General features: G+C 39.3%; 1 protein-coding gene across 8 annotated transcripts in view; it reads right to left on the minus strand.

Annotated features, from left to right (window-relative positions):
• Positions 1-27,415, minus strand: part of LOC138942823 (nascent polypeptide-associated complex subunit alpha, muscle-specific form) — a 223,249-nt gene that overhangs the window by 119,041 nt on the left and 76,793 nt on the right. For 2 of the 8 annotated variants that reach the window (XM_070313293.1, XM_070313292.1), the window contains 2 exons: positions 15,187-15,598; positions 12,723-14,741 (listed from right to left, as the gene is read on the minus strand). The exons of the other annotated variants lie outside the window; for them this stretch is intronic. In XM_070313293.1, coding sequence (XP_070169394.1) covers positions 12,723-12,777 — 55 coding nt within the window. In that variant the 5' untranslated portion in view covers positions 12,778-14,741; positions 15,187-15,598. The remainder of the gene's footprint in view (positions 1-12,722; positions 14,742-15,186; positions 15,599-27,415) is intronic. 8 annotated transcript variants of the gene reach the window in all.

Below are 27,415 nucleotides of genomic sequence, written 5' to 3' on the forward strand. Positions count from 1 at the left end.
TGTACGATAATAAATCGTACAGTCTAAAAAAACAAAAATACGAAGCCTGAAATCCTGAAGCGCGCTTCTACCCAAATCCTTTTCCTTTCTCAATCTAATAAGGTAGCATATATATATATATCGTTTTCGCAATCAATCAATTATTTTAATTTGTGAGATTCTCGATTTAAAATCAAACTCCGTGACCTAGGCTACGCAAGGTCCACGATAAAATATCTGCATACCCGAAACTCGAACATGTCAGACTACGACTCGCACCCAATCATTTAAAAATCGGCCGAAATAAAGGCTACTTATATTTACCATCGAATTATCGACGTGCCGCGAACGTGACAGTCGGCCAGATATATATCGATCGTTTCGCATGCTCGACGACGAGTCGAGCAGTGCTCGGCTACCGGCTCGTGCAAATACAGATACGAGAAGCATCACGTGTAACGACTAGACGTATGCGTGTACATAACACAAACATAAGCACCCCGCTGTAACCTATCACGTGTACGTACACACACGCCCGCGTGTGATTCACGATGGGCGCTGCGGATAGTCTACGCGCGTAGCAGGAGTTCGTCCCAATGACGGAGCTCATGGCCAGTCAGCCAGTACTAATTAACCGTGGAATGCTGTATCTAGATTGAAATCTGGGTGACCCGACGCCCCGGGGCCGCCACCTTGCCTCAACCTCCGGGGTTTCGTTCGGAGCTCACGGGGTTCATCGGTTCTCGACGGGCAGTCACCGTAGGCAGGGAGGATAGATCTACCTACCTACCTATGCCCTGTATCTAACAACCGTATTAGCTATGCGTATGCGCGATCTCGCAAACACGTGCGTATGCGCGCGAACGCGTTAAAGCGCAACTCAGACCAGATCCATTTGCGTAGACTGTTATGGAAGGTTTACGTTCCGCAGCATCGCGACGACGATGGTTCCCGCTGCGGAATGCGTATTTGCATATACCAGTGCATGATTTAAGTTCCTCGATATAGTCATCTAAATTGCAACTCAACCTCGCGAAAAGCTTAAGCTCGGCACAGCTGTCGGTAAACGAAATTCTCAAACATATTCAAGTACATTACTTTTTAAACTGAACAAACGAAGAAGATTGCATTCTTCCTAAAGCATCTTTTACAATGCTGTATGTGCCAACTTAAAAAAAAAAACATGAGTCTGCTTGCGCATAACAACGCGATGATTGCGAAAAAAAATCATCGAGGTAATGGAGGTAATTTTAACTCGCGGAAACTCAGGAAACAATAAAATCCGCGTGGTGGAACGGCATTGCGTAAGATGAGCACGCCGATCGCGGTGCATAGATAATTCAGTTTATACGGAACGGGTTTAGATGGTGAAAAAAAAAAGATAATTTAATCAGCGGTGATACTATACCGCCGGACATTATTTCGATATCATACACGTAATCGTAAAGGTCACTGCGCGTTATTTTAGCCTCCGCTATCTGCCGCGGTAACCTTTATGATCAATATCACCGATCTCATTAAACGTTAACAATAAAATGTCGCGATACCGTGACCTATTAGCATATTGCCACGTCGATATTAACTCCGCGATACGACGGCGATCAATCTGTTTTTCCCGCGTGCTCGATTTTACCGTTCGCTGCGAGATACCACGACATTAAAAGGGTCGGTTGTTCCAACTTCTTCTTGGGAAAATCGCTAACTAATAGGTGGCTATCTTACAGATAAAATATACATATTAGTTTACCGACAGGTTTCATTTAACATTGTTGTTCAATGATATAGAGATTGTCTTATTTCTGACGGTATAAGCGAGTACATCACACGCGAGTGGAAAATCCATCGATATGTACTCGCGCTACATCAAGTTTTGGAAGAAAATTATTCTTATTATTCAATATGCCCGCATTAAAGTCTCATTCTCAGCCGACTGTATGAATCGCCGCGGAAAAAGGCAACAGATATGATATATGATATGTAATGCCGACGATATTTGCGACAAGCGGCATTATTCATAGCCGAACCGATGAAGTATCAACCGGCTCAATGTAATATAATTTAGATAATGACGTGAAACACCCGTGGCACATCAATCTAATCGGTAATAGTCGGCTGCCACTTCCTCGAAAATCCATTACCGCCCCGCCAATGATTTAGTTCAGATCCTTACAAAAAGCCGGTATTACATTACGGATCATTACTAAACCTAGTCGTTGTATCATGACTTGTCTCGAATAAAATTTTGCAGGTTGATTGAGAAAATCCATCGCGCACATAAATTCAAAGATTATGGCACAAATTATTTCTCACGGATCGTCTTTCTGCTATGAGGGAAACCGATTGATATCATAAAAACAGAGGCGAGAGATTCATAAAATATTTATTGTTATCGAAATTGATTATACAAAATTAAATTATTCGAGTATATATATATATATATCGACAATAATTTAATTTTATATAATCAATTTTGACAACAATAAATATTATTTTATACCAATCTCTTATGATAAAAATGAATAAATAAATACATTGTATACATATATATATATATATATATATATATATATATATATATATATATATTATGCCGATTATTTTACTACGATGGTGAAAGTTGTTATCACATTATTGCGTTGAAACGATTTTCTGGAGTTACACGCACATCGCATGCTACGGAAAGGCATCCCCGCAAAGTTGACGGTTCGACACGGTCGTAAAGCTACAACCATGGCACCATACGTGGACAACCTCCGGGTTAAGTTGTCACCGTGGCCACGGTATCGCCTCGTAGATGCGAGGCAAGTTGATGCGGGAACATTAAGCGTGGAATCATTCTAAAATATGGCCAGATAAAAACAGCAGGCTACGACCCGCGGGACATGTCTGTATAGTCAAGTCGGGTTACGCATCGACTTTACAAACGACTAACCTGCGGCCCGTGGTTCATTCAAATCGAAAAAGAATAACTTTAAAAGCTAAAGAAAAATAGAGGCCTGAATCATGAAATACCTGAAAATGTTATGGAAAAAACAACCAAAATTTCTTTGGAACTTTATCCAAATCTTGTACTGCAAGAATAAACGATTTGAGATTTTTATCTTCTAAAATATAATCAAGATAAAAAATATTTGAAACGTATAAATATCGTATATTTCATATAAAAAAATATCACATATTTTACAGCAAAAAAAAGAAAGGAAAAACGATAAAACAAGAGAAATTAAAAAGTTGACGTTACGTTGACGCTTACCGAATCGTACGAAAAGGTAGAGATATTAGAGCAGGCGTGCGCTTTTACGAATAGCATCGTTTGCCATAAAATTACGTTATTTTTATTTGAAGAGAAACTATTTATGATATCTTTTGTGCATTTATCGTCTTATTTATTAACGACATAATTTCGTCGATTTCCGGAACCTTGGACTTGGAAGAAAACAATTCTCTCTTCGATGTTTTAGAAATAAAATTTATATTATTGCAGTGCGAGTGCTGTAAAAATAGCAGTGCACGTTTGTTCCTCTTGAAAACAATTATATCGATAGACTGGAAAGGAGACAATTCAATTCTTTAAAAAAATGTAAAACTTGTCCAAAACCCATTTTACGTAAACTTACAAAAGTGAATCGTTCTGAGATTGAATTTATTTATTGAAAACGGAAAATTGTGTAACATTATATCAGGATGGAAAAACAGGAAAGTATAGATACGTAAATAAAAATATGAAAAACTATATATATATAGTAGCTGTAGTTTAAATGTTTGAAGCCAAACTCGTTATCCAAGTTCATTACATTATTTGATTATAATGTAATATTGTATGATATATGCAAGTATTAAGTAATATTTTATTAATATAAATTATATCCTTTATTTCTCTGGCTTATCATTTGCATTAATATAACAAAAGTTCTAAAAGATATAAAAAATATCTCGATGATATTAATTCGTTCCTTCTTCTTTAAGCACACGGATAAAAATTTTGCAAAATTTTTAAAACTTTAAAAAATCTTTTCTTCTCTTTCTTTCTCATTGCTCAAAAATATTACACACACACACACGTACATAAATACGCTGCAAGATATGTATCTTTTTAAGATTTTTCCTTTCAATTTTAATTTTTCTCTATATAAAATTATACGCATTATATGTGCAACCACATATTCTCCATCACTACTGTCGACATTAAAACCGGCGATATCATTTTCGTTATATTAGCGCGCGCGAACAACTTTTATCACGCGAGTACGAAAATAAGTTGGTCGAAATGAGGACACACCGTCCTCCGGAAAGAAGCTTCGGGCGACACGGAGAGAGCCCGATGTCTCCCGATTAAGAGCGAGCTTGCGTTCCAAGGTGCTCGTAACGCCGCTCTAAGAGCCCGTACCTGTCCACGGTCTGGTAATACCTGAAAACATGTCTCTATCACGGAGGAGAATCTACCTCGTCCGGTAACGCCTTCGCATAAAACCGACGTTTTATCCCGTCTCCGGCGGCCGCGACGTGTTTACGGCGTTTCTATAGTCGACGGCGCAATAACGAGGGGAGCATCGGGAGAACAGAGTGGCAAAAGGGAAGCGGGGAGTGTTCCGCGGATGTGGGATAGAATATTTTCACGGAACGGCGTCTCTAAATTAAGAAACCGCCGAGCGTAAGGTGGCGCCGACGAGAGGAGCGCAGGCTTTTTCTATCATTTTCCGGTTTCTCATTGGAGATCGTACCAAGGTACCGATACGATTCCTCCGCGATGTCTTCGAGACGTAACGAGTCTCAAGTGTCCTCGTATCCTTCTTTTCTCCTTTTTTTTCGTACAGTTGCCCCCTCCCATTTCTTCTAATATTTCTGTTTACTTCTCTCTTTCTTCTCTGTTTCTCCGTGTCTCGCATTGCATTCACCGCTTATGGCTCTTCTGCATCCGTCCGATTGCATCTTAGCCAAGTCGGTCGGCTGAACGACTTCTTCGATCCAACATGGATTTTAATCAGACATAAGTTAATAATATATGGTTAATTATGCGGATTATTTCATTGCGACGAGATAATGATAAGGGAAAAATAATTCATGTTTTAACGATGATGGTTTAAGTTTTATCGATTTTACAGCTGTTTTTATAATTCATTTTATACTTGACGGAATCAAGTTGAAAAGTTTTCAGGTTCAAGAAATAAAATACGCGAAATAATATATATATAGGATGTCTCATCAAAAAGTGGCCATTCCACAATACACAATACACAAAAGTAATAAGCAAAAATATCAAAATAAAAATATCGTAAATAAGAAAATCCGAAATTAATAATTCGCGAAGCCACAGTCACAAACACACACACACACACACACACACACACATTCCGATTAAACTCGACGTGAATGAACTTAAAAACGTGCTCGACGCGTAGCGAATTATAATCTGCGATAGATTATCTGGTTGCACTCGCAAAGAAGGACGACACTTTATATTCCATCGACGTCTCGTCTGGGTCATCATACCGACACGCTGCCAACGATACCATGTCAGCAGCTTCGTAGTTGGTAGGCAGACGTGCCAACGCAATGTCTAACAAATATGCTCAAAACCATGAGAATCATCAATCGTATCTTTCGATACAGCATACACGAACAAGATCTTTGATTAAACCGTATTTCCCACGTGATTCGTTATAAACGGATCAAATTCGTCGTCATAAAAAATTGTATAAATCTGTGTATTTATATATTTATCAAAATATAAAACATTAAAGTAAGATTAGAATCTAATTGAAGAGAGAGGACAAAATCAGAGTTAATTTTATAATGAAAACACAAATACTTTACTTAATAGTTAATCTGTTTTTCCTAACTAATATGTAAAAATAATCTTTTTAAATCTGAAGATTTATAATATGATAAATTAAGCTATATTTTTTAAATTCATATTTATATTCTAATTATTAAAGAGTAAAATTTTGATTTTGATACAAAAGAAATAAAATAATTGAGTCTAGTATTAGTTTATAAACACATTTATTTATGAATTCCATTGCTCTTATTATCACAAATTTTTGTCAACAATTATTTTCACAAACAATCATTTGGGTGATAGTCTTTGAATGACAGAAAACTTTTCTTATATTATACATTTTGCCTTGACATTTGATAAATTAAATGGGATAAATTGCGATAAATTAAATGGGATTAATAATTGCAAACATTATATATATATATATTTTTTTTGGAGGGGATAATAATTCACTGTTTCAAAATGTTCTTTTTTATACCGATCAGTACGTTTGAATCGTTTTATGATGATTTAATAATAATATTCGATATCAATTCGATAAAAAATAGAGAGATTTATTTTTATTAAATTGGATATTATAAGGACTTTTGCACGAATGTTTTATCGGTCAAGACAAAAACTCGCGTGATAACTCTCTATCTTATTGTTAATGATAATCGGAATTTTACAACAACCAAAATGATCCGGCATAAACTATAACTTCGCACATACCTCCTTTTCGGATATCGTTCTCGGGACACCTGTAAACTGTTTTCACAGATCATTTGAGCAAATGATACCAGAAGAATAGAAGATAAGGAATTATCGAAACAGATATTTCTGAATCGCTTGAAGCAACTACGTATTTAATATTAATTTACAAATTCTTGTTGCTAATCATCATTATCTCGATAATTATTCTGTATTACTTATTTAAATAATTCCCTCCCAATAACGTTCGCTATTTTTAACTCACTTATCGCAAAATTCTTATGCAAATAGAGTGAGAAAGAAATGGCTTGTAAATTTTAATTTTTTTTTTTTTTTTTTGTTCGTACGTTATATATTATAAACTTCTATCATACGGATGCTAAAAATTGCTATCGAAAAACATCGATAAATGTACACTGTAAAGTGAAAATGCTATTTCCATATCTAATGCAGCATTATTATAACTGACGCACGCCTGCATTATGAAAGCGTATGCAAATAAACAACATATTGATAAAAAATAAATAAACGTAACATTTAATAGAAAGAGCTAGACTTCCTGAGTCGTCATCTCGTCCTGACGTTATATAGCATCGACCTATATATATTTTTACAGCCAGAAAGAGAGAGAGAGAGAGAGAGAGAGAGAGAGAGAGAGAGAGAGAGAGAGAGAGAGAAACGAATAATGCCCGCGGATTGTTTATTGTGCTTCGGGCACCTCTCACATCTTACGAGTCCCTTTCCTCGCGATAGATTCCTATCCTCTCCATCGTAGAGAGCCGTGACCATCTGTCATTTGTCGGTTAAGATTTTTCGAACGGCGTCCAACCGTTCCGAATGGAGAACTCGTCTTCTCCTCGATGGCTCGTTATCGACAGTAAACCCGCCACTCGTTCTCTGGCGCGTTAATAATAATGTCAGATAGACTCGGCTCTCTTCTCTCTTTCGATTCACGAGTACGCCGAAGTGTTTCCCGAAAGATAAACGCGTGCCATGCGCGCAATCGGCCGGTGCTCCGGCATTCAATAATTCGCACGGGCAATTAAGCGACGTGACTCGCGCGATTTCCGATATGAAAACGTCATGACGCGATTAAGGACTTCCCCTGTCACCTGTTGGATACGACAGGGGACTTGTCGGCGCGCGCGCGCGCGTATCGCTACGGAGGAGGGAAAAAGGAGTTCATTTATTTTTGAGAACGCGATGCGAAAATCAATCAATCGAGATGAAGTAGATCGCAACAGATGGGTTTGAATTCCGTCTTAAAATATTTACCGATTATGTATGAATATAAGATTAATTGAAATTTGTTTTATTAAAATAGCTCGGTCTTCGTTAATTAATTTCCAGTAGAATCCATATTTTATTTCGATAAGTCTGAATCGATAAAGCATCGGTCCGTAATAGACGATTGATTATCTCAATATCAATATTTATCAAAGAGATTATGGATGCTACGTTAATATAATTATTGATAGTTGCGCGTTTGATTATAAGTATCAATCCATTTTTTTCAACTTTGATTTCACGACGATTGCTGTTTGCTATTTATCAAATCGATACCTCACCCGCATCTATCGATAAGCGACGCCATAATAATCTCACAGATCCGACCGAGATGATCGATGAAACGAGAGCATCATTCCGACGCGCGATTCTGCGGTGCTGTCGAAAAAAAAGAGATCGAATCAAAGCACAGAGCGGGTCGAGGGGGAAATCAGGGTAACAAGGGAGCAGGAGGTTCCCGCGTATTACCTACGCGACTCGGGCTTCGCGGCTAAAGGGGGGAAAAGGGGAGAGAAAGGCCCTTCGTGTTCGCGGCCGCGAAATAACGTCAGCGGTTTGTGGTTTTTCATACGTGCAAGAAGTCACAATGGTGAATCCCGGACCGAACGCTTCTCTCTTCACGAACGAGACGATGGAAGAAAAGCAATGGAAGAAGACGAGCAAGAAGAAAAGGTGGCTTTTGTTCCCACCTTGAGCGAGCCTCGACGCGACCTGCCACTTTTTCACGTTTCTCCTCGTCTCTCTCTCTCTCTCTCTCTCGCCCTTTTTCTACCTTTCTCCTTGTTTCACCTTCCTTCCTTCCCCATCTCTCCCTTCTGCCATTTCCTCGTTCCACCCTGGCATATCCTCTTCCACGACTGATGCCCTTTGTCTCGTGGAAACGCGATTGGAAACCCTGTCGGTGCAATTTTAAGGCGGTTCCCGCTTCCGTCATAATGGCGTGTCTATTAGTCTCTCGAACAGCAGGGGCCGAACTTTGCTGCTGTTTTCTCAGTGGTCTTTCTGGCTGGCTTTCTCGTCATAATCTGGGAGACGCGTTGATTTGAACGGAGGTGGAAAACATCTGTTATTTGATCTCATTTCAGTGCCATGATATAGCGCTATTGATATAATCGATTCTTTCAATAATGCCAGAGAGAGCAGTTATTTCAATTTGGATATTTCTATAGTTTAACGAATGTGTTCATAATCTACGCAATTTTGAAAAAATACGATAATAGATAATGGATAATCACGTGGTAGAAATAAAAATAAAAATTCCATCTTTTTTGTCTAGAGCAGGCACAAAATTTGGATTATTGTATAGCATTTACACTAAGGTTATTATTTATTTTTCCTGACATCCAGTACATCATATTGAAATTAAATATGCGACGCGTTACAACATAAATAAGAACGGAGCTGCTTATTTCTATTAAAAAGTCAGGTTTTATTAACTGTTGGAAACAATGAAAATGGAACGAGCCGATGACTACGCTTAAGATGTACCAAGAGCGCGTCTTTCGACGGCGAGTCAGCAAAGGGAACAAGAGTCGGAGGCAGAAACCGATGCTTTGTGGTCCATAAATAAGTCAACCGACCAGCATGACAACGACGTTGGCAGTCACCGGCGCAAGCGTAATCGCGTTTGTATTTTGAGCGATAGCCAATATTTAACTCCGTCAATGGCAATCCGTACGACTACGACGCGACGTGCCGAAGGGACTACCGGAGGAGCGGTAAGTCGTATTCCGCTACGGAAGGCGAAGGTCGAGGCTGAAGCCGTGCGAGAGCGCGTGATCCCTCTTCGACCGTTCGACGGGGAAATCCTACATGGCGCTTTCGACAAGGTAACCGGAGATGGTCGGCAAGAGCCGTGATTCCTGGAAACCTGGCCGAGGATAAGTGACGAAAGTGACGAGGCCACCGCGACAGCGTGCGTACCAAGCGTTCCAGATTCCAGAAACATTATGTTCCATCTGATCGGTCACGCTTTTCAAAGGGTTTATTCTTAAAGGGTACAAACTTTATCTCAAAAATTGTCACGCGAATGATATATCACGTTCGCACACGTAGGAAGCATTATAATTATACTGGTTGGAAGATAATGCGATGGTGATTGTTAGTTTAAGATAATCAAAATATAAGCAGCGATAACAAGACCGCGATTACTTAACTTAATGATGATAATATCGTTATAACTGGACAAGTCGCGCGAGAGTGGTTGGCATCAATAATTGTCATAATTTATAACTTTCCCCTTGCGGCTTCTACGCGTCGCGGTTTTAACAAACTAAGCGAACGCTTGCGCGCGAGCCGCAAGTCAGAAACAGCCGTTGAGAAAATTCAAATGTAATGAGTTAAGAGACCGAGGATAATATTTATGCAATTGTTCGCGACTTCGTCGTTCGTCCGCTTGATTAAACAATTATCGTCTTATCAGTCAAATTATTGATAGCGTAGAGATCTACACGAAATACGCATTATTTCTTTTTAATAATAAAAATGCAAAAACAATTTTAATTTTAACCGTGCGAGTTATGTAAAAGAATAATTAAATGGATTAAAAGGTTGTAAAATTAGGAATTATTAAAAAAAAAAATAATTTATTCAAATAAATAGATCGTCGATTATTATCAAACATTCTAAGCAAAAATATTTAAATTTTTTTCCATTTTTCGGGGAGATGTTAATTTAATGAAATAAGGAAAAGGAGACGATAAAGAATATTTTATCGAAAGAATAATTATAGGTCTCGGGCTAATCGTAGATTCCGAAAATGGATTTCTGCGGCGACCCTAGATGATTCGTTTCGGCGACGCGAAACAATGTCTGTTTCCTAGTGACTAGGAAAGAGCCGGTAATCGCATTAGCGGTCGCGGCCGTTGCGCGTCCGCGGAACATCTCTCGCCATTACCTCGACTTATACCGTAACGAATCCGTTCCGCGGGATCGTTTCTGTCACCAAATCACGCCGGTTTTGCTACGCTACTCCGAATCGGAGAGCCGAACAACCGGCTAACGAACGCACATCGCAACCGCGTGCAATCGCGCCGCGATATAATGCGCACGGCGCTAAAAAAGTTTTATTAATATCCTGACTGGCAAAATAACGTTTTAACGATTCGAGACGGATCGCGTGCTTTTTCATGAACGGTGTCAGCATTACGGGAGTTAATTTTTAGCGCTCGATATTTTTTGTTTGGCTATGCCGAGTGGTAAACAATGGTAGCAAATTAGAATATTAAGTGCACGCGGAGTCGGATTGAAGTTGAAAAATTCATCGCTTGACAATTGACAGCGACATTTTCAGTCCGAATAGAAAAAAGATCCGCGAGTTCTCTCTTAATTAAAAGACGCCGACGAATAACGCGAGGCGACTTGACGAGATAAAGCTGCTGGAAGTTGCGGGAGCTAAATGGACCTCTATTTCGCTACCGACAGCTCCTAAAGGTTCCTAATTGTCAAGATCGAGCACCATAATTACACCCTCCGCGATTCGTTCTCGTCTCTCGTCTCCCTGTTAACCGGACGAATTCTCCGAGTGGCAAAACAACGTCGAAAAACATGGAGCGTGGAGCGATTCAGCAGATAGGTAGGTAAAACGTAAACCTGGGAATTAAGAAGTCTGGCGATAAGAAGCGATAAAAACTATTTCATAGGAAACCTATGACATCCTATCGCATGTTCTTTTTTTCGTTAAATTATAATTCCCAAGGAATTTATTAAGAATCAAATATTAGTGAGATAGATGATGCTGTTATTTGCGATCTAAGATAAAATTCCGGAATTTATATAAAAAGGACAGTTACAGTTAAATATGATAATGTAGTTGCAAGAAAGTTCTTGAAAAGAATCAGCGATATAAATACACACACACACACACACACACACACACACACACACACACACACACACACACACACACACACATATATATATATATATATATATATATATATAATGTTTAAAAAAATTGATAAAAATTAATGAAACGCTTTTCGAAATTCTATTGGTCTTTAAAACTAAAATACTCAAATTTTTTATATAGCATTGAAATTGAAAGCGCGACTCGACGCTAACAGAGTTGCATTCAAAGTAGCGTTCAAAGCATGAATTTATTGACACATTAAAAAGATATCGCACGGTGAACAATTTCCGAGGATTTAAACTCGCCACGATAAAAACAAGGCACTCGAACGGAATTTTTTATTGTCACATTTTTTTAATCGAGTTTCCAAGAATTCACACATTCATCGCATTGATATTGCATTTTACTCTTTATATTCATTTTTTAAAGATTAAAGATATAATTTTAATCGCAAAAATACGATTAACATGATAAAAGATAAATACAGTTTTATCAGCAAATATAAATTAGATATATGTAAGGGGGGAAAAAGGCAATAGTTGAGAATTCATTTATAGCTGCGGAGATTAAACTAATTGTTCCATCATTATAAAGTCGTGATTAGATTATCGAGAACAGTAATTGCCCTCGTATTATATAATTCACTCTCGTGACACTCGCGCTTTCTTATCTAGGCTCATGTTTGCTTTTTGTCCGTCATTCGACCTGTCGATACAGTAATAGAGTACGAATTCCAAAGTCGCAGCGTGACGCCTACTCGACCGCGTGTTTCATAACTTTCCGCACGTCGCGATGGCAATTTGCGTCCTTTACATTATGACTTGTTATGATTTCGCCGACTACCTATCCGCGCAATCGATAGACTGATCAACGACGGATATGTTTGCGCAAAACATAGCGCGCTCGCTCGAATTTCATTCATTGCGTCAGAGCGCGTTTGAAGTTCTCTCTCAACTGTGTTAAAAATACTTTTAAAATGTTTAACAATAACCAATACGAACGTTGACATATTGAAAGTTTGACAGATGGAACAATCACAATGGAAAACGGAAATAATTGTGCAATTATTATACAATACGACGGTTGGCAATGTTAATTTATTTAATTTTCACATCATTGATCGATCGCTCAACTCACCAGTGTAACACCAGGCCGGCCAGACGACAGGGCTCTCGGTGTCCAACTCCCTCATTCTCTCAGCGACCCGCGGACATCTCCACTCCGTTCTTCCCGACGTGGCGGTAAGAATGTCCAGTTTGGCTATCAGTGTCAACCTCCAACCGAGCGAAGAATCTTCGGTTCTGCCTGTCGTAAATCGCAGGAGAACCGCGTTTGGCGATCTGTTGAAATCACCTGTTGTAAAGAGTTCTCTCTTTCTCTTTCTCTATTTTAGAATTCGTCGTGGATCTTGTTCTGATATCACTCGAATAGATTCAAAGCAGGCTTATTCGGAAACACAGGTTGTCCGATTCCTATTATCGAGACCGCGCACGTGCAAGTGAAGGATTCCGAGAGACGGATAAGTTTTTAGATGACTTTTCGCTGTCACCACGCTCTGGTTGTATCGCTGATAAAGCACGGAGGACGCGTCATCGACTCGTTTCGCCCTCGTCTCACTTCCTCTCTGTCGCCTCTTTGCTCGTCACGTCGTTGCACGACGATAAGACACTTTTCGCAAACTGTTTCGTCGTAACAGCAGAGGGACACGCGTGTTACACGAAAAGGCGTCTGGCACTTGTGACTCGAATCGCGTATTAAATGTCACGGAAATGTCAACGAGGTGCCATCGACGTTTGACACCTTTACCGAATGTTCCTTTCCTCAGCGCCTTCCACTTTGCTGCTCCTCGAATAATAGCTGTTTTCAGGATCCTGCGGATCGCGATCAAATTTCGAATTGCATCACCGGATTACTCTCTTTTCACTCAGAACACCGTTATCAGGCTATTCATTTAGCAGACGCTAAAAATTCTGTCGATACATTCACACTTAGATGTTCAATCTAATAATTCATTCTTAAAACAAACAGTTTTAATCACCAACTGCATTCGTCTTTTATCATCACGATAAGTTTTGCCAATGTAAGATCTTGTTTGCACATGTAAAATAGATTCACTTCTCTAAAATGAGATTTTAGAAATTCTCTCGAATCTCCAAATATCTCAATGAATCACTTTCGTCTACTCGTGTCAAGAGATCGCGCGTTCCATCGAGCAGCTATCACTTCCTTCACCTCTGCGGTCACCGCGGGATCACTTTCTTCACTCTACAAGTACACCAGCGATCGACCGGCTCCGGTAATCGCAGATGTGTGTACCTCCGACCCGGTCGATCCTTGCCTCCAGTCCGAGAGGATCGTTGACGTACCGCGGGATGACACGACACTACACAGCACTGCTGCGTGAGGTGATGTCGAAGAGGATAGACGGATAGAAAGACAGAAAGAGAGAGAAAAAGAGAAACAGTAGAGGGAGAGAGAAGAAGAGAGAGACGGAAACAGGTAGGGGGATGGATAGAGGGAAAAAAGACGGTGGAAGAGATAGTCCGCGAGGCTCTCCTCGAAGAGAGAGAGAGAAAAGGAGAAAGAGGGAAAGAGAGAGGAAAGAACCTGACCACCTGACCACCACACTGCTCTGCCTTAGTAGGCACGACACACAAGTAAGCGGAGTGGCACTTAGGTTGGTGCACCTGCCACGAGAGTCCGCGCCGTAATGGGAGCGGGGCAACGGGCGGCAGGTAGGCAGGCCCACAGCTCGTCAACCTGCAGAGAAGGGGAATCAGTCACATGGCGAGTGCCCCGCGCTGCCTGCAAAGGAGGTGGTAGTCGGAGTAGATGGTGGTGGATGAACGAAGGTGGTGATGCTGGCGACGACGGCGCCGGTAGTGGTGGTGATGATAGCGGTGGTGGTGGTGGTGGTGGTGGTGGTAGTAGTGGGTCGCGATAGAACACCAGGAGTAAGAATCACCGGAATCCTCGAGAGGAGAGCCGACTGTCGGTGTAACCTGTCGCGACCATCAGTGTCGGCATGGTAATTCCGTTCGGGAAACATTCGAGATGATTTTCTCGTAGAACGTCGACGACGAGACGAGTATGAAGAGGGAAAGCATCCGAATAAACTTCAGCGATTCTTATTCGAGATACGCAGCTCGGTGACAACTGTCAGATGCAGAGAACAAAAAACGATGCGTAAAGATTTAAAATAAAAATTTGTATACGCAATAAATAAATTGCTTATCGCGAGAACATGAGATGTAAATAATTTAATATAAATAAAATAATATTTAATATAAATAAAATAATATTTAATATAAATAATTGAATATAAATTAATATAAATAAAGAGAACATGACGTACTATATTGTGTGTTCTCCGAATAAAATAGGAAATACAAAAGAGATTATAAATGGAAACTCGCGAAAGGAGAAATTAGCCATTTGAATAAGTGACTGGCATTAGAAATAAATAATCCCATAAAAAACCGTGATAGCGATTGAAGCCAAGATGGAAAAAAATTAAGTGGACTATTACTTTCCATTATTTACAACGTGGAAACATTTAGCAAACATATTGTAATTATCGGAACAACGTAGAGCAACGTACTATCTTTCTTGCGTGCCCCCGACTACCGATTATGGTTCATCGGGATATTCTGTGCACGAATGCCATATTTGGATCCTTTTACGAGATAGAACGGAAGAGCACCCGTTGAATTCCCGAGATCGTCGATAGTACTCGACAGTAGATTGCACCGCGAAGCGTCTCTTCCCAGCACGTCGCTCAATGTCCAGCTATCAATGCTACGTCTTCCTTTGCTTCTGCGACTGGCCGAGGCTCGTATAGTAGTCTAGGTGGAACACTACGTCAAGGTTGAACGAGACGCGAACACTTTGTTTGCTTGTATGCCATAGTTCTTAAAGGATTGCTCGTAAAACAATATCTGCATCGGCTCCTGGATAGTACGACCGTTTTCCTTATAGTTTGATTTTGCTGCGTTATATGTTTTTCCGCGATTCTAAATACGAATTTTCAAAGAATGGAGAAAAATAATTTATTTTTTATTTGTACAATATATAAAAGTAACAATTTTTGGCATATTGCGTATATCATTTTATAAAAATTATTGATTTTATAAAAAGATTTATGTATGTGTGCAATTGTTGACTTTATATTTAGATATATATATTCTTACTTAATTCCTTGAGCTCGCGTCATAAGTAATCTTATCGAAACTGTTGTCTATGTCTGGGATAACTGTGATAATTTTAATTATATTTTGTGTTATATTCTTTCAAGCGTGAGGTATCAATTATCAATATATCGTCTACGCTTTATTTCATTGCAATTGACATTATATTCTCACTCAAACTTTTTTGGCGATATTAATGATCTCTCAATTGTTTTAATGAAAATCCTCTTGCTATTCCAACTTGTATTAATCGAATCTTATGCATGCACTTAAATTAACACTAATTACACGATAATCCACGGTAATCCTATAACATCATCGAGCACATATATCTCCGAGATTATTCTAAAAACGTCTCCTTCAGATATTCGAACATGTTCCTATATCGCAGTGGGGTAACTAACGTACAAAGTAGTGAGCAGTGCGCCGAGAGATGAGAGCTTGTTAGTTTAATCATTATATTGTTTCGTGAAGGGCGAGACGCTGGCTTCAACCAACGAGTAGTAGTAGTTCACCCCGGCTTCGAGGTCCGGCTACCATCAAAGACGATATATCGCGCCCGATATATATCACTCGAGAGAGCTGCATCTCTCTCTCTCTCTGCATCGGCTTATTATACGTATGTATATGTATATCTCTGTATGTATGCGTCGCCCGGAGGCTGTGCTCCGAGCTCCTCGTTTAGACATCCGCTCCGCGAGATTATTCGAGCGAACGACGCACAGCTCGTCGAAACAGAATCCCGATGTACGGGGTGCATTATATCGGAATCTCCTATCTGGCGTCGATCGTCGAGCTTCCGCAGATAGCGATTACCACCACGGCTATTTTCCTTCCCGGGGAACTATCGGCGATTAAACGGTCCGTCGACCTCCTCCGCATCGCGCCATGCGCAACTGGATATATTAATCGTTCAGCTGGATCGATACGACCTGTCCTTGCGCACCGGACTAACGTCCATCAGCCCATTCGCGGGGATTAATTAGCGCGCGATAGTGCCGTTCGGCCGGTTAAAAATTTCACGACCGGCTGGACGTAACGATATGGAACGAGTAACATAAGACTTACGATCAATATATGGATAGAGTTAAGTACTTGTGGTTTTTTTTTGCAAACCATCAGTTTGACTTTCTCGGGAATTGTAAAAATTATTAAATTCGTTTCTGATCTTTTTATAATTTGTATATGTATATACAGGGTGGGGCATTTATATTGAGACACCTAAATATCTAAAAAATAAAGCAAGATGGAAAGAAATGTTTCGGACAAAAGTTGTTCGGTTGACCCCCTTAGTTATCGAATAACTTTTGTCCGAAACCTTTCTCTCTATCTTGCTTTATTTTTTAGATATTTAGATGTCTCAATATAAATGCCCCACCCTAGTATATTTTAAAAATGCAATAAAAGAATCTTTTATCTTTGGAGTAAAAAGCAATCAATAAATATCGCATATTTTTCTTTAATACTAGTAAGCTACACTAGCGAGAAATAGAATTTTATTTTTTTCGCGAGTAAACATAAATGCAACATTAAATCTTTTTTCCATTAAAATTGTCTTTGAGAATTAATTATGAATAATTGACCGCAATACATCTTACATTCTCACAACTCGTTCAAATAATTTAATGTTACAGAAAGGGTAGAGAGACAATCTCACGTTATACAAATGTTAATACAAACTAGTTAAGCGCAGGACTCTATCTAGTCGTGGTTCATCTTGGGAGACGAAGTAACCGGTGGCGTTCATGAATACGTGTTCATTATTTATGAGCAACGCCTCTCGGCATCAACTGGACCGGCCTCTCTATCCACCGGTAGGCACCCGGGAGAGGAAGGCAACCGGATAACGTATTACGTCTTCATATTTTTTCCCCTCGTGCAACGCCCGCTAATTAAAGCTGCCCCGACAAGGATTTGCCCCGATGATTTAGCGGCGATGCTGCGCCGACCTGATAAGATGGGACAGGTTGATAATGAGGCTTCTTTTGGTATATCGAGAGCCGGATCGAGTTCTAGTAGACTACATCTTCCCCTTATAATATTCCTTATAACTTCTGGCTACCGCTCCATCAAGTTTATCATACTCGTCTCGCGCGCGCTGTGTGTATCATACAAGAATTTTATATCGACGATGCAACGCATCGCACGCATCCGATTAAATAATGGCATATTCGCGAAAATGAATAAAATATCATCTTATGTATAAAAAAAAAGCAAGTTATCACGGAGATCTGCAATATTATCATTACGTGCAAATATATTACGTGAAATTGATCGGATATAAATATTGTTATCATATGCAAATATGTGCACTCGACAGCATTATGATTTATTACGACACGTAAACGTTATTCTTACATACAATTCGAGATAGTTCCCGACACCTGTTGATGGAACAGTCATGCCTATTCGATCGAGAAGCTTTGTGATCCGTGCCAAGCATCCGCGGCATCATCGGGATCTCAGCAACGCCGAGGGATCTCGACGAGGAGGAAAAAAAAAAAAAAAAAAAGCAACTCGCGGCATTCCCCTTTCTCATTACGGTATGCCGGATCAAAAGTGCTCATATTTCATAGACTTGTTCTGGCGTGCCGCACGAGAACCCCTCCGATGGTGCCTCCGCTCGCGCGCGTGCACGGAGAAGTTACGGTCCCGTTGAATGGAGAAATTTACGTTCGTCAGCGAAACGAGGACCGAAGAAGGAACGATGACGATGGCGAACACGATGGAAGCCGGCACCGTTGCTCGATGATGATTTCGACGATTTAATTGAAACGTCCAGCCGGCACTAAAATCTCCCCATCAGGCTCTTCTCTCTCGCGCTATGTATATCTATGTATATCTCTCCTCTGCCGTCTACTTTCCGCACTCTCTCGATCATTATCCCTGCGAATCCTCTCGAGAAACATCTTAGTATTTTTTAAATGGAGCTGGGTATCGTTAAACTTGCCGTTGCTGACGAAATCGATGAGATTTTAAGCATGTGCCTTATTTAAAAAAGACATTTTCGAAAAATCATAAAACTAAAATTAGTCATAATGTTTTTAGCTGAATATGTAAATTAGAAAGCATGTTCTTTTAAATTCCGCGAAACTATTGGTAAATTTTAAAGGTATATCGAGAGCCCCGATATGGGGGGGTATATGTATATCGCAATCAATCGGCTCAATGTTTTATTATAAAATTAATTTTGATAAATGCTGTGATAAAAAGAAGCGGTTTCGTCGCCTCTGGATTCCCAATATATATTGTATATTGACAAATTCGAGAATCAATGAGAAATGAAGCGGGCAAAAACGATATAGACGCGTGTCTCCATAAGAGAGGCGTAAAAAAGATAACGGACGGCTTTACGAAATTTTTATTATGATGTATGCCAATAACACAAACACACGGGACGAAACCTACGTTTCCTAATGAATGCGAATGAATCGTATATATCGACAAGATTGCTTCCGGAATTCATTAGCTGCCGCGGCCGATTTACTCGTCAAACGGCTGTCCACGAATCCTCTTCTCTCGACGCAGGAAATCTCGGAGCGAACGAACTTGTCGAAGAGAATCGATCGATATATCCTTGAGCCACGTGCTCTTTTTATCGGTTCTCTCTTCCGTTTTTTCGATCGATCGTTAATTGAAAGGAATGGCATGGAATTTGCTATTTTCAACGACTCATCGTCCGCGATATGTCTATCGTCCGTATAATTATCGATAATTCAAACTCGTACCGTGTTATTATAATACAACTATTCGTACAGTGTATCTACAGTATAATCGTCAACATCAATCTAAGCAGTTGAGTTGACATTGATTCTCACGATGTTAGATTTCTAATTGAAAATGTTTTGTACAAAGAATTATGATTGAAAGAATTTCTAGAAATAATTAACATTCTTCATCCATCATATAATGTTAATAAATACAATATATTTTAAAATATAAAATGTTATAATATATAAACGACTTTATATTCTTTTTATCGCAAAGATTGCTTAGGAGTAATCCAGTTGCATCGTTAAATGAAAGAAATGGATATTACTTTTTGCGAATGGATATCACTCCGTGTACACGAGTAAGTTTTAAAACACGACAGATTCTAATAAAATTCAATAAATGATTACTATACAGTAAAATATTACACATTAATAATTAACACATTATATCAAACATAGTAAATCAATATCGCACACTTAACTCATAAAATATGCAGTAATGATACCCAATTACGATCAATAAATTAAGCGACTCTCGAGATTTTCGTCGAAAAATTGTGTTCGCGCCGATTAATATCTGGCCGCCGCGATACGATAAACGAGATGATAGATACGAACACGCACGATTATACGCGCGAGGTTGCACGGCGCGAGATACCGATGAATCAGCGATGGTAAAGGTCAGATGGAACGTGAACGTGCACTTGAAAGGTCAAGGAAAGATGCAGGTGTCGAGTGGCTGTATCGACAAAAAAATTTATATAAGCGGAACGGTCGATCGTGCCAATTGCAATCCAATGGCTTTAAAAATCCTGCCGGATGGCTCTCTGACGGAGTTCATGCAAATATCTAACTGCATAGTAAAATAAATTTAAAATTACAATTAATACACGTGTTAAATTTTTATTGTATCGTCCTTAGGCACTTCTTTTTTCGTGCCAAATATTTTTGCCTTCTAAATGTTTTACTGTTTATTATTAATCATATAAAAACAAAATAAAATCATTTGACAGATAATTTAATGGACAAATTCTATTTTTAAAAATGTGAAAAATTCTACATTTTTCAACAAATATGGTGATTTAATATTTCTACGAGAGACTTGAGATAATTACCGCATTGTGTTATTTTAAACAATTACGAAATACAATATATTATGCGACGATGCCTTTCTGTCGAAATAAATGTCACGATGAGGCGAGTTATATCCGCGTTAATGAGATACAAATATCATCGGGTCGTGTCCTTTCGACGCTTGAAATCCAATTTACTCGATACGATTTGGCATTAATATTCCGCCAGGCGTTTCGTGGATTCGTATGACATAGCACGCTCTTCATTTTCGTTTATCGTCCGCGCGTGTTGATGCACGGAAATTTGGAACCTAATGTAATCCAATAATTTATTCGGCGGCGAAGCGAGAGAACGCGCGCGGAGAGCGTGGGTAGGAATGTAAAATCCTCCAATTTAGTAGACGGGTAATTTATATGGTGATGTCGAGGGACGCGCCGTGTCCGGCAGAAAGCGTCAAGTTCTCCCTCCTCGCGTGATGTTTAGATCGATAATTTATACGCGTTTGACGCGAAACGACGGAAATTTAAGGCCAAAAAACGAGCAAGTTGATTCCAAGAAATTCAGGAAGAAACGTCATCCGGCATATATTAATATAATTATTATTATTACTCCATATTTTACGACAAGCGGAAAACGAGAATTTAAACGTGAATTAAGCACAAAAATATAGAAAATAAATTTATTAATTATTAAAAATCTATTATCATAAATTATCTTATATTTTTTGTCGCGTAAAGAACGGGATTCTTCTAATCAAACTCAGACTCAGTCAGTATAATATCGAACTTTTACCACGAGATTCTGAACGTTCCAAAAATTCTTAGAAAAATCGCGTTGTGTGAGCGAGTGAGGGGGCAAGAGAATAGAGGGTACGTCACGCAGTGCGCAAAGTGCAATTTCATCAATTTTTGCCTCGTAAAATCCGAGCAATGAGCGACGTAAAAATGAATAACTGGAGAAGCGTTCACCCGTGGAACGGACTAACATCTCCTCCTTCGGACCCCTCGATCGTCAAGTTCCTCTCGCTCGCACCGGGAGGCGACCGAACCATCAGTGGTGGTTGCTCTGTTCCGCGGCCCCCGTTAGCCAAGTCGGACCGATTTTTATCTCCCGGATGGAATAGATTACCTTTATTTACGAGCAATCTGCGCTATGGGCAAATTGTTTGGGAATGGGAGTGAGAGCCGCTTATTTAAAAGTCGTAAACTATTCAATACGTGGACGAGCTTAAATCGTCCGGATAAAAGTGTGAGAATAGGAAAAGGGTAAAAACAACAACTCTATGACAAATTCTTATATTTATAAGCTGTGATTTTTCCTATGTTTGTTTGAAAAATATGATAGAGCATCAAAAATTGATGCGATAAATATTTATAGTACCTATAATTAATGAATATTTGCTCCACAAATATGAGATAAATCATGCTTATGTTTCCATTGTATAAAAACATTTTCGATGGAGTCCTTTGAAATTTTTAAGTCCTTTGAAACGTTTAATCTCCAAAGCAGCATTTTCTGCTCGAGAACATTCATCAAGTATGTACAATACTACTCGCTATTACAATGTTAATGAAATGAGAATCAGATTGGAATTTACGTCGAGTAGACATGTTTCTCGCGAGCTTCGAGAAGCTTTCGAGATAAACTTGTCGAATGTAAATCGTCAAGAAACAAAAAACAGCAACAAACAAAAGCGGAATCAAACAGATAAATATCACACGTAGTAACACATAGTAATACATATCTCTATCTCTCTTCGATACATTATTACGATTCTAAATAACATAAAAGCCAACAACAGCAATGTAATGGCGAATAAGTTTTTGGAAATAAAATCCGTAGATGCTTCACATTTTAGATGAAGATTATATGTAAAAAAATTCTGGCCTGCATTCACTTTTCTTAAATCTTAATTTAAGTAACAACCGAACGAAAATTCGAGCCGAACAAGGATATCTTGAGCTGAGAACGCTGCAAGGACGAATGTTAGAAAAATAAATGAATTTTTATCGCTATCAACTGATCATATCGGCAAGTCGAACTATTGTCAAAAGGAGCACGACGGAAGTTCAATTGGAGCCAAGTAAGTTTTAAAAAAATGAAATACAATTAAGGAAATCAGAAAGAGGCGTAACGCCGTAAAATGCGAGAACGCGCGAAATGCTACGTATCGACACTCGCGAACTGCACCCAGGATTAATAATGCCGGTGTGCCGGTTGTCGAGAGCGGAGGAGAGAGAGAGAGAGAGAGAGAGAGAGAGAGAGAGAGAGAGAGAGAAATGAAAGAAGAGAGATGATGAAGAAGAAGAAGAAGAAGCAAAAGAAGACGATGAAGAAGGAGAAGAAGAAGCGGGAAAGGGTAGAGAGGTAAAAGGTAGAGGAGAGCAACAAGCGGTACAGCCTCGGGTGCCGGGCGGGGCTCAGATGTTTATCCCGGTCGACCTCTCCTTCCCCCCTTGGCCCCCCCAATGCCCCTCTTCGTGCTCCCCGATATGCCCCCTTCACCTCCGGTTCTTGCGGAGAAGGAGCGCGCCCTCGGCAATCCAGTGTTGCGGAGCGTTGCATCTACGTTATGCGTGCTCTTGTTGCTCGGATGCACTCACAGTGGCGTCGCAATCGTCACCGTGTTCTCTCCGACAGACGGAAATATGGACAGGCTCGATCGCACGAATAAAAGGTCTCCGATATTCCGCGATGCATTATACATTTTATAGTCGAGACATTAATATAACTAGAGAAAAATTTTAAGTAAAAAGTTAAAATTTAATAAATTAGCGGATGCTATTTGTGAATATATATTGCTCCATTAGTATATTATATTGTATATATATATATATATATATATATATATATATATATATATATGTACAATATATTATATAATTCTCCTATATATACTTAAATAATACTTTTCACTCGATCCGATTAGCTGCATAACTTAAGGAAGACATAAAGTCCAAAATTAACACAACATTTTTGTCGTCACTATTAAACGCGCCAATTAATCCCAAATAGGAATTAAGATAATATCAAACGTGTTTTAGGATTATTTTCGGGTGTTAAAAATTCTCGGAGAAGAAGGTCAGTTCGAAAGACTTGGACGCGATATCGCGGTGAACGTTCGTTAGAATAGTTCGGTTCGACAACCGTATCGATCGTAATCGAAACGATCGGGAAGAAGAGGCGAGGAGGCTGAGGTCTTCGGCTTGTGACGAGGCGTCGGACAGTCGGCGCTTGCAAAAAATCAACGTTAATCAGACACTTCGTATCGCCTGTACTCAGCTCCCGGTGAGACGAGCGCGATCTAGCTCACAGCAGGTTCTTCGCGGCAAAAAATCGATGAATGAACTTATGCCGGAGCGGATGCTCCGCGCTCGAGTTGACCGACGACGGCGGTTTTACGAGTGTCCATCACGCATTATCTTCATCGTTATTTTGTTAAAACTTGCGCGATGTTTTTTGTATCTTGCGTGCTTCATCTAAATTAAAACATTATATGTATAAAGTGCGCTATATGAATTAAAATAATTCAAAAGAGAAATATAAAATCATTTAATACATTATTGTATGTATTTTACATCCGTAAAATTAATCGCGTTCAAGTATAATAATTTAACAAAAATAATTGTTTAGTGTATATATTTTCTTTATATTTCTTGTTTCTCTTTTCGTATCAAAAAATTAGATTCTATCAAATAAATTATATACTCCTTCGAGAACAGTAGTTCCCTGATTCCCCCGTGCGTATGAATGGCACGCAATTATCGCTTTGCAATTAACTTCAACTATCACAAATTAATCTCTCCTTCCTGCATCTTTTATTTCGCCTTTCTTGTTGCGTAATCCCTCAGTAGTAATACAATAACACAATTATTCATCATCGTTGGCGATTCGAATCCGCGCGGACCAACACAGCGATCGACCGATCTATCGATCAATGACAACACCGTCGCATACAGACGCGAACGAATCGAAGCTAATCATCCGCCAGCACCGTGTGCGCGACGACCGCATCGAGATAAGGGTCCCGGGCGAGTTCGAGACGAGCTACGCTACTCGGCCTGTACTCTCTCTGTTAGAGATTCGTCCGTACAATGGTTTCATCGAGCACGTATACCGCTGATGACGCACTTCCGGCCAAGTGAACCCTCGCGGTGGCCCCTGTGATAATTCCGGAGGATCGAGAGAGGAACGAGAGAGAGAGAGAGAGAGAGAGAGATTCATCCACCGTGACTCCGTGGCCCCGTGACGACCCCGAAGAGATGTTTGCTCTTGTTGCGGTGCTATGCGCCGTAGCAACCGGCGGCTGTATGAAAGTACCAGAAGAAGAAGAAGAAGAAGAAGAAGAAGGAGAAGAAGGAAAAGAGCAAGGAGAGGAAGAGGAGAAAGAGGATGAAGGAAGAGCAGCGAAGGGAGCAAGAAGTCGATGCGGTGATGAGGTGGGGCAAGGTGGGAGGGGGAGGAGAAAAGGTGGAAGACGGGTCTTGATCCAACGCCTAGCCTCCGAAGGAGCTCGCTCGAGCGCCCGATGGTAGCGGTTCGCTCATCATTGTAATTACTTCGCGAGGATGTACCAGTATATTGGGTCATTATCGACCGCTCCATATCTACCACCTAGCCCATAAGTATAGACTTATGCTCCCGGTGTCCGAACGGTAATCTCCTTTCTCTCGCTCTCTTTCTCTTTCTTTCTTTCTTTCTTTCTTTCTTTCTCGATCATATGCGCACGTTGCGCGAGCGCGCACGTATACGAAGGTGCGTGTGCGAGAGGACACGCATCGAAAGGGAAGCGAACAGAAGGGCAGGAAACGCGATCGGGGCACGTACCAGCTAACGACTCGTTCCTACGGGGGGAGAGGGGGGGGGGGGCTCTCTGATCAAACAATCGCGGCAACCGGGGCAACTTTCTAAAGGATCTTCGCGAGTATCGGAGGGGGATACCCCTCCTGGCTTCTCGCGAGCATTCGTTTTCGCGGTGGGCGATGACAGTGGCGTAAGCGGATGAGCGATATTGATAAATTTAGTAATATTTTACCCATCATGTCCTTTAAGCTTCGTACACATCTCTACGTTCCCCGTTTATATCGAACGAGAGAAAGATTAAATTATGATATAATAAAAATATATACACAACAAAAATTTTTAAAAATTCATCTATAAAAGTATGTATAAAAATCTCATATATATAAAACTTGTGCGCATTCTAAAACATATATATGCTTCACATATTTAATTTTAAAATATTTATATATAAAGTCAACTCTCTATATAATTCGGATTTTATTTTAGGAAGTTATAAAATACACGTAAAATTTTTTTAATACTTGAAATATTAGAAGAGAGAAAGGGAATAAAATTGTATTAATTGCAACAGATAAAGTGCGCATCGCGTTCAAGTCTAGGCGAGTATAATATATTCGTGTTGCAATAAGTATATGCTGCGCACCGGAAGTGACCGGCTGTACCGTAGCTGATCGATTAAAGAATATAGTGCAGTAATTATCATTAAGCAGTGATCTATGAGCTATAAAACAGGACTATAACTGCACACTTTTATTTGGAAAAAAAAAAGGAAAAAAAGCTCTAATACCTTTAATATCCTGTTTGGATCTACATAGATTAAGGTTCTAATTTTAACAAATAGAATTGTATCTTTATTAAATTTTCCTTTTTTTATTTAATATTATAAATATTAATGTTCGAAATATCAAATGAATATAATTAATACTAATATAATTAAATAATCAATATGTTTTTAAATTTTATTAAGATTATCAATCAAAAAATGGCTTTAGATAATTAATTAGTCTCGATGAATTTAGAAAAAATATATGCTTTGATGGTTTGTAGACTTGTAAGAGGAAATCCGTTTTCGCAAGTTTGCCTAGCGTAGAAGGAAACATTAATCGTGAGAAATATAATTATAACAAAATAGAGTCTGTATATTGTGTACAATCGGAAATGCTCGATTATACAGTCTTTTGATTTATTAATGAATATTACGGCGCAATTATTACGATAATTTATTAACTACAAATTGTGAATGTAATATTTAGTTAAACATTAATTTCAAGAAAAAATTGAAAAAAATTATTTAAATAAATAAATAAGTTAAAAGATAAATGGCTCGCATACTTGCTCAAAAATCATTCCGCGTCATAGAATCTTTAACCCTTTGAAATTTGATCGCTTCTCAACTCGTGTGATGCGATCACGAAAAGAAGAATAGTTTTCTGCTTGAGCGATAATCGCCGATATATAGTCAATATGTATCAGCATATTTCGAAGAGAATGCATCGGCATCTTCTTTCTAACGACTTTGTATAATTTGCTTGACTTCTTTATATTACGTGGAGATCTTTGCTCCTCGGATAGAAAGAATGAAACAGAAATCCTAGCAAACGCATACGTGAGAAAATTACGATAACGAAAAAAATATATATTAAATCTAAAACGAATTTTTGCATCGAGTTAAAGCTTCATAAAAAATAATGTTGACAAACTTAATGAAGCGTTGAATTTAAAAGAATCTATTATATAATACATCCAGATGATATGATTTCTATAAAATAGAAATCATCATCTTACGTGATTCGTTAAATATAAATAAATATATTGATAATATACCGATATTAATTACTTCAAGTTAAATGCGTGTACACAAATTTTTTGACAATCTCGTTTATCCATTTAGTATCTCGGAAAAAAAAAAAATAAGCCCATAGCAGGCATTCCCGCATTCCGTGAGATCGCCGAAGCTCGCGCGACCCGGCACGACCGTTAGAAACCGGAATCCGAATCGAGGATCTGAATCCTGCAGGCCGCGTCAGGATCGATCCGGGACGCGCAACGGGAG

The sequence above is a fragment of the Polyergus mexicanus genome, unplaced genomic scaffold (assembly GCF_030449975.1).
Source record: "Polyergus mexicanus isolate NDT 795.1 unplaced genomic scaffold, iyPolMexi1.0 SCAF_24, whole genome shotgun sequence".
Lineage (NCBI taxonomy): Eukaryota > Metazoa > Arthropoda > Insecta > Hymenoptera > Formicidae > Polyergus > Polyergus mexicanus.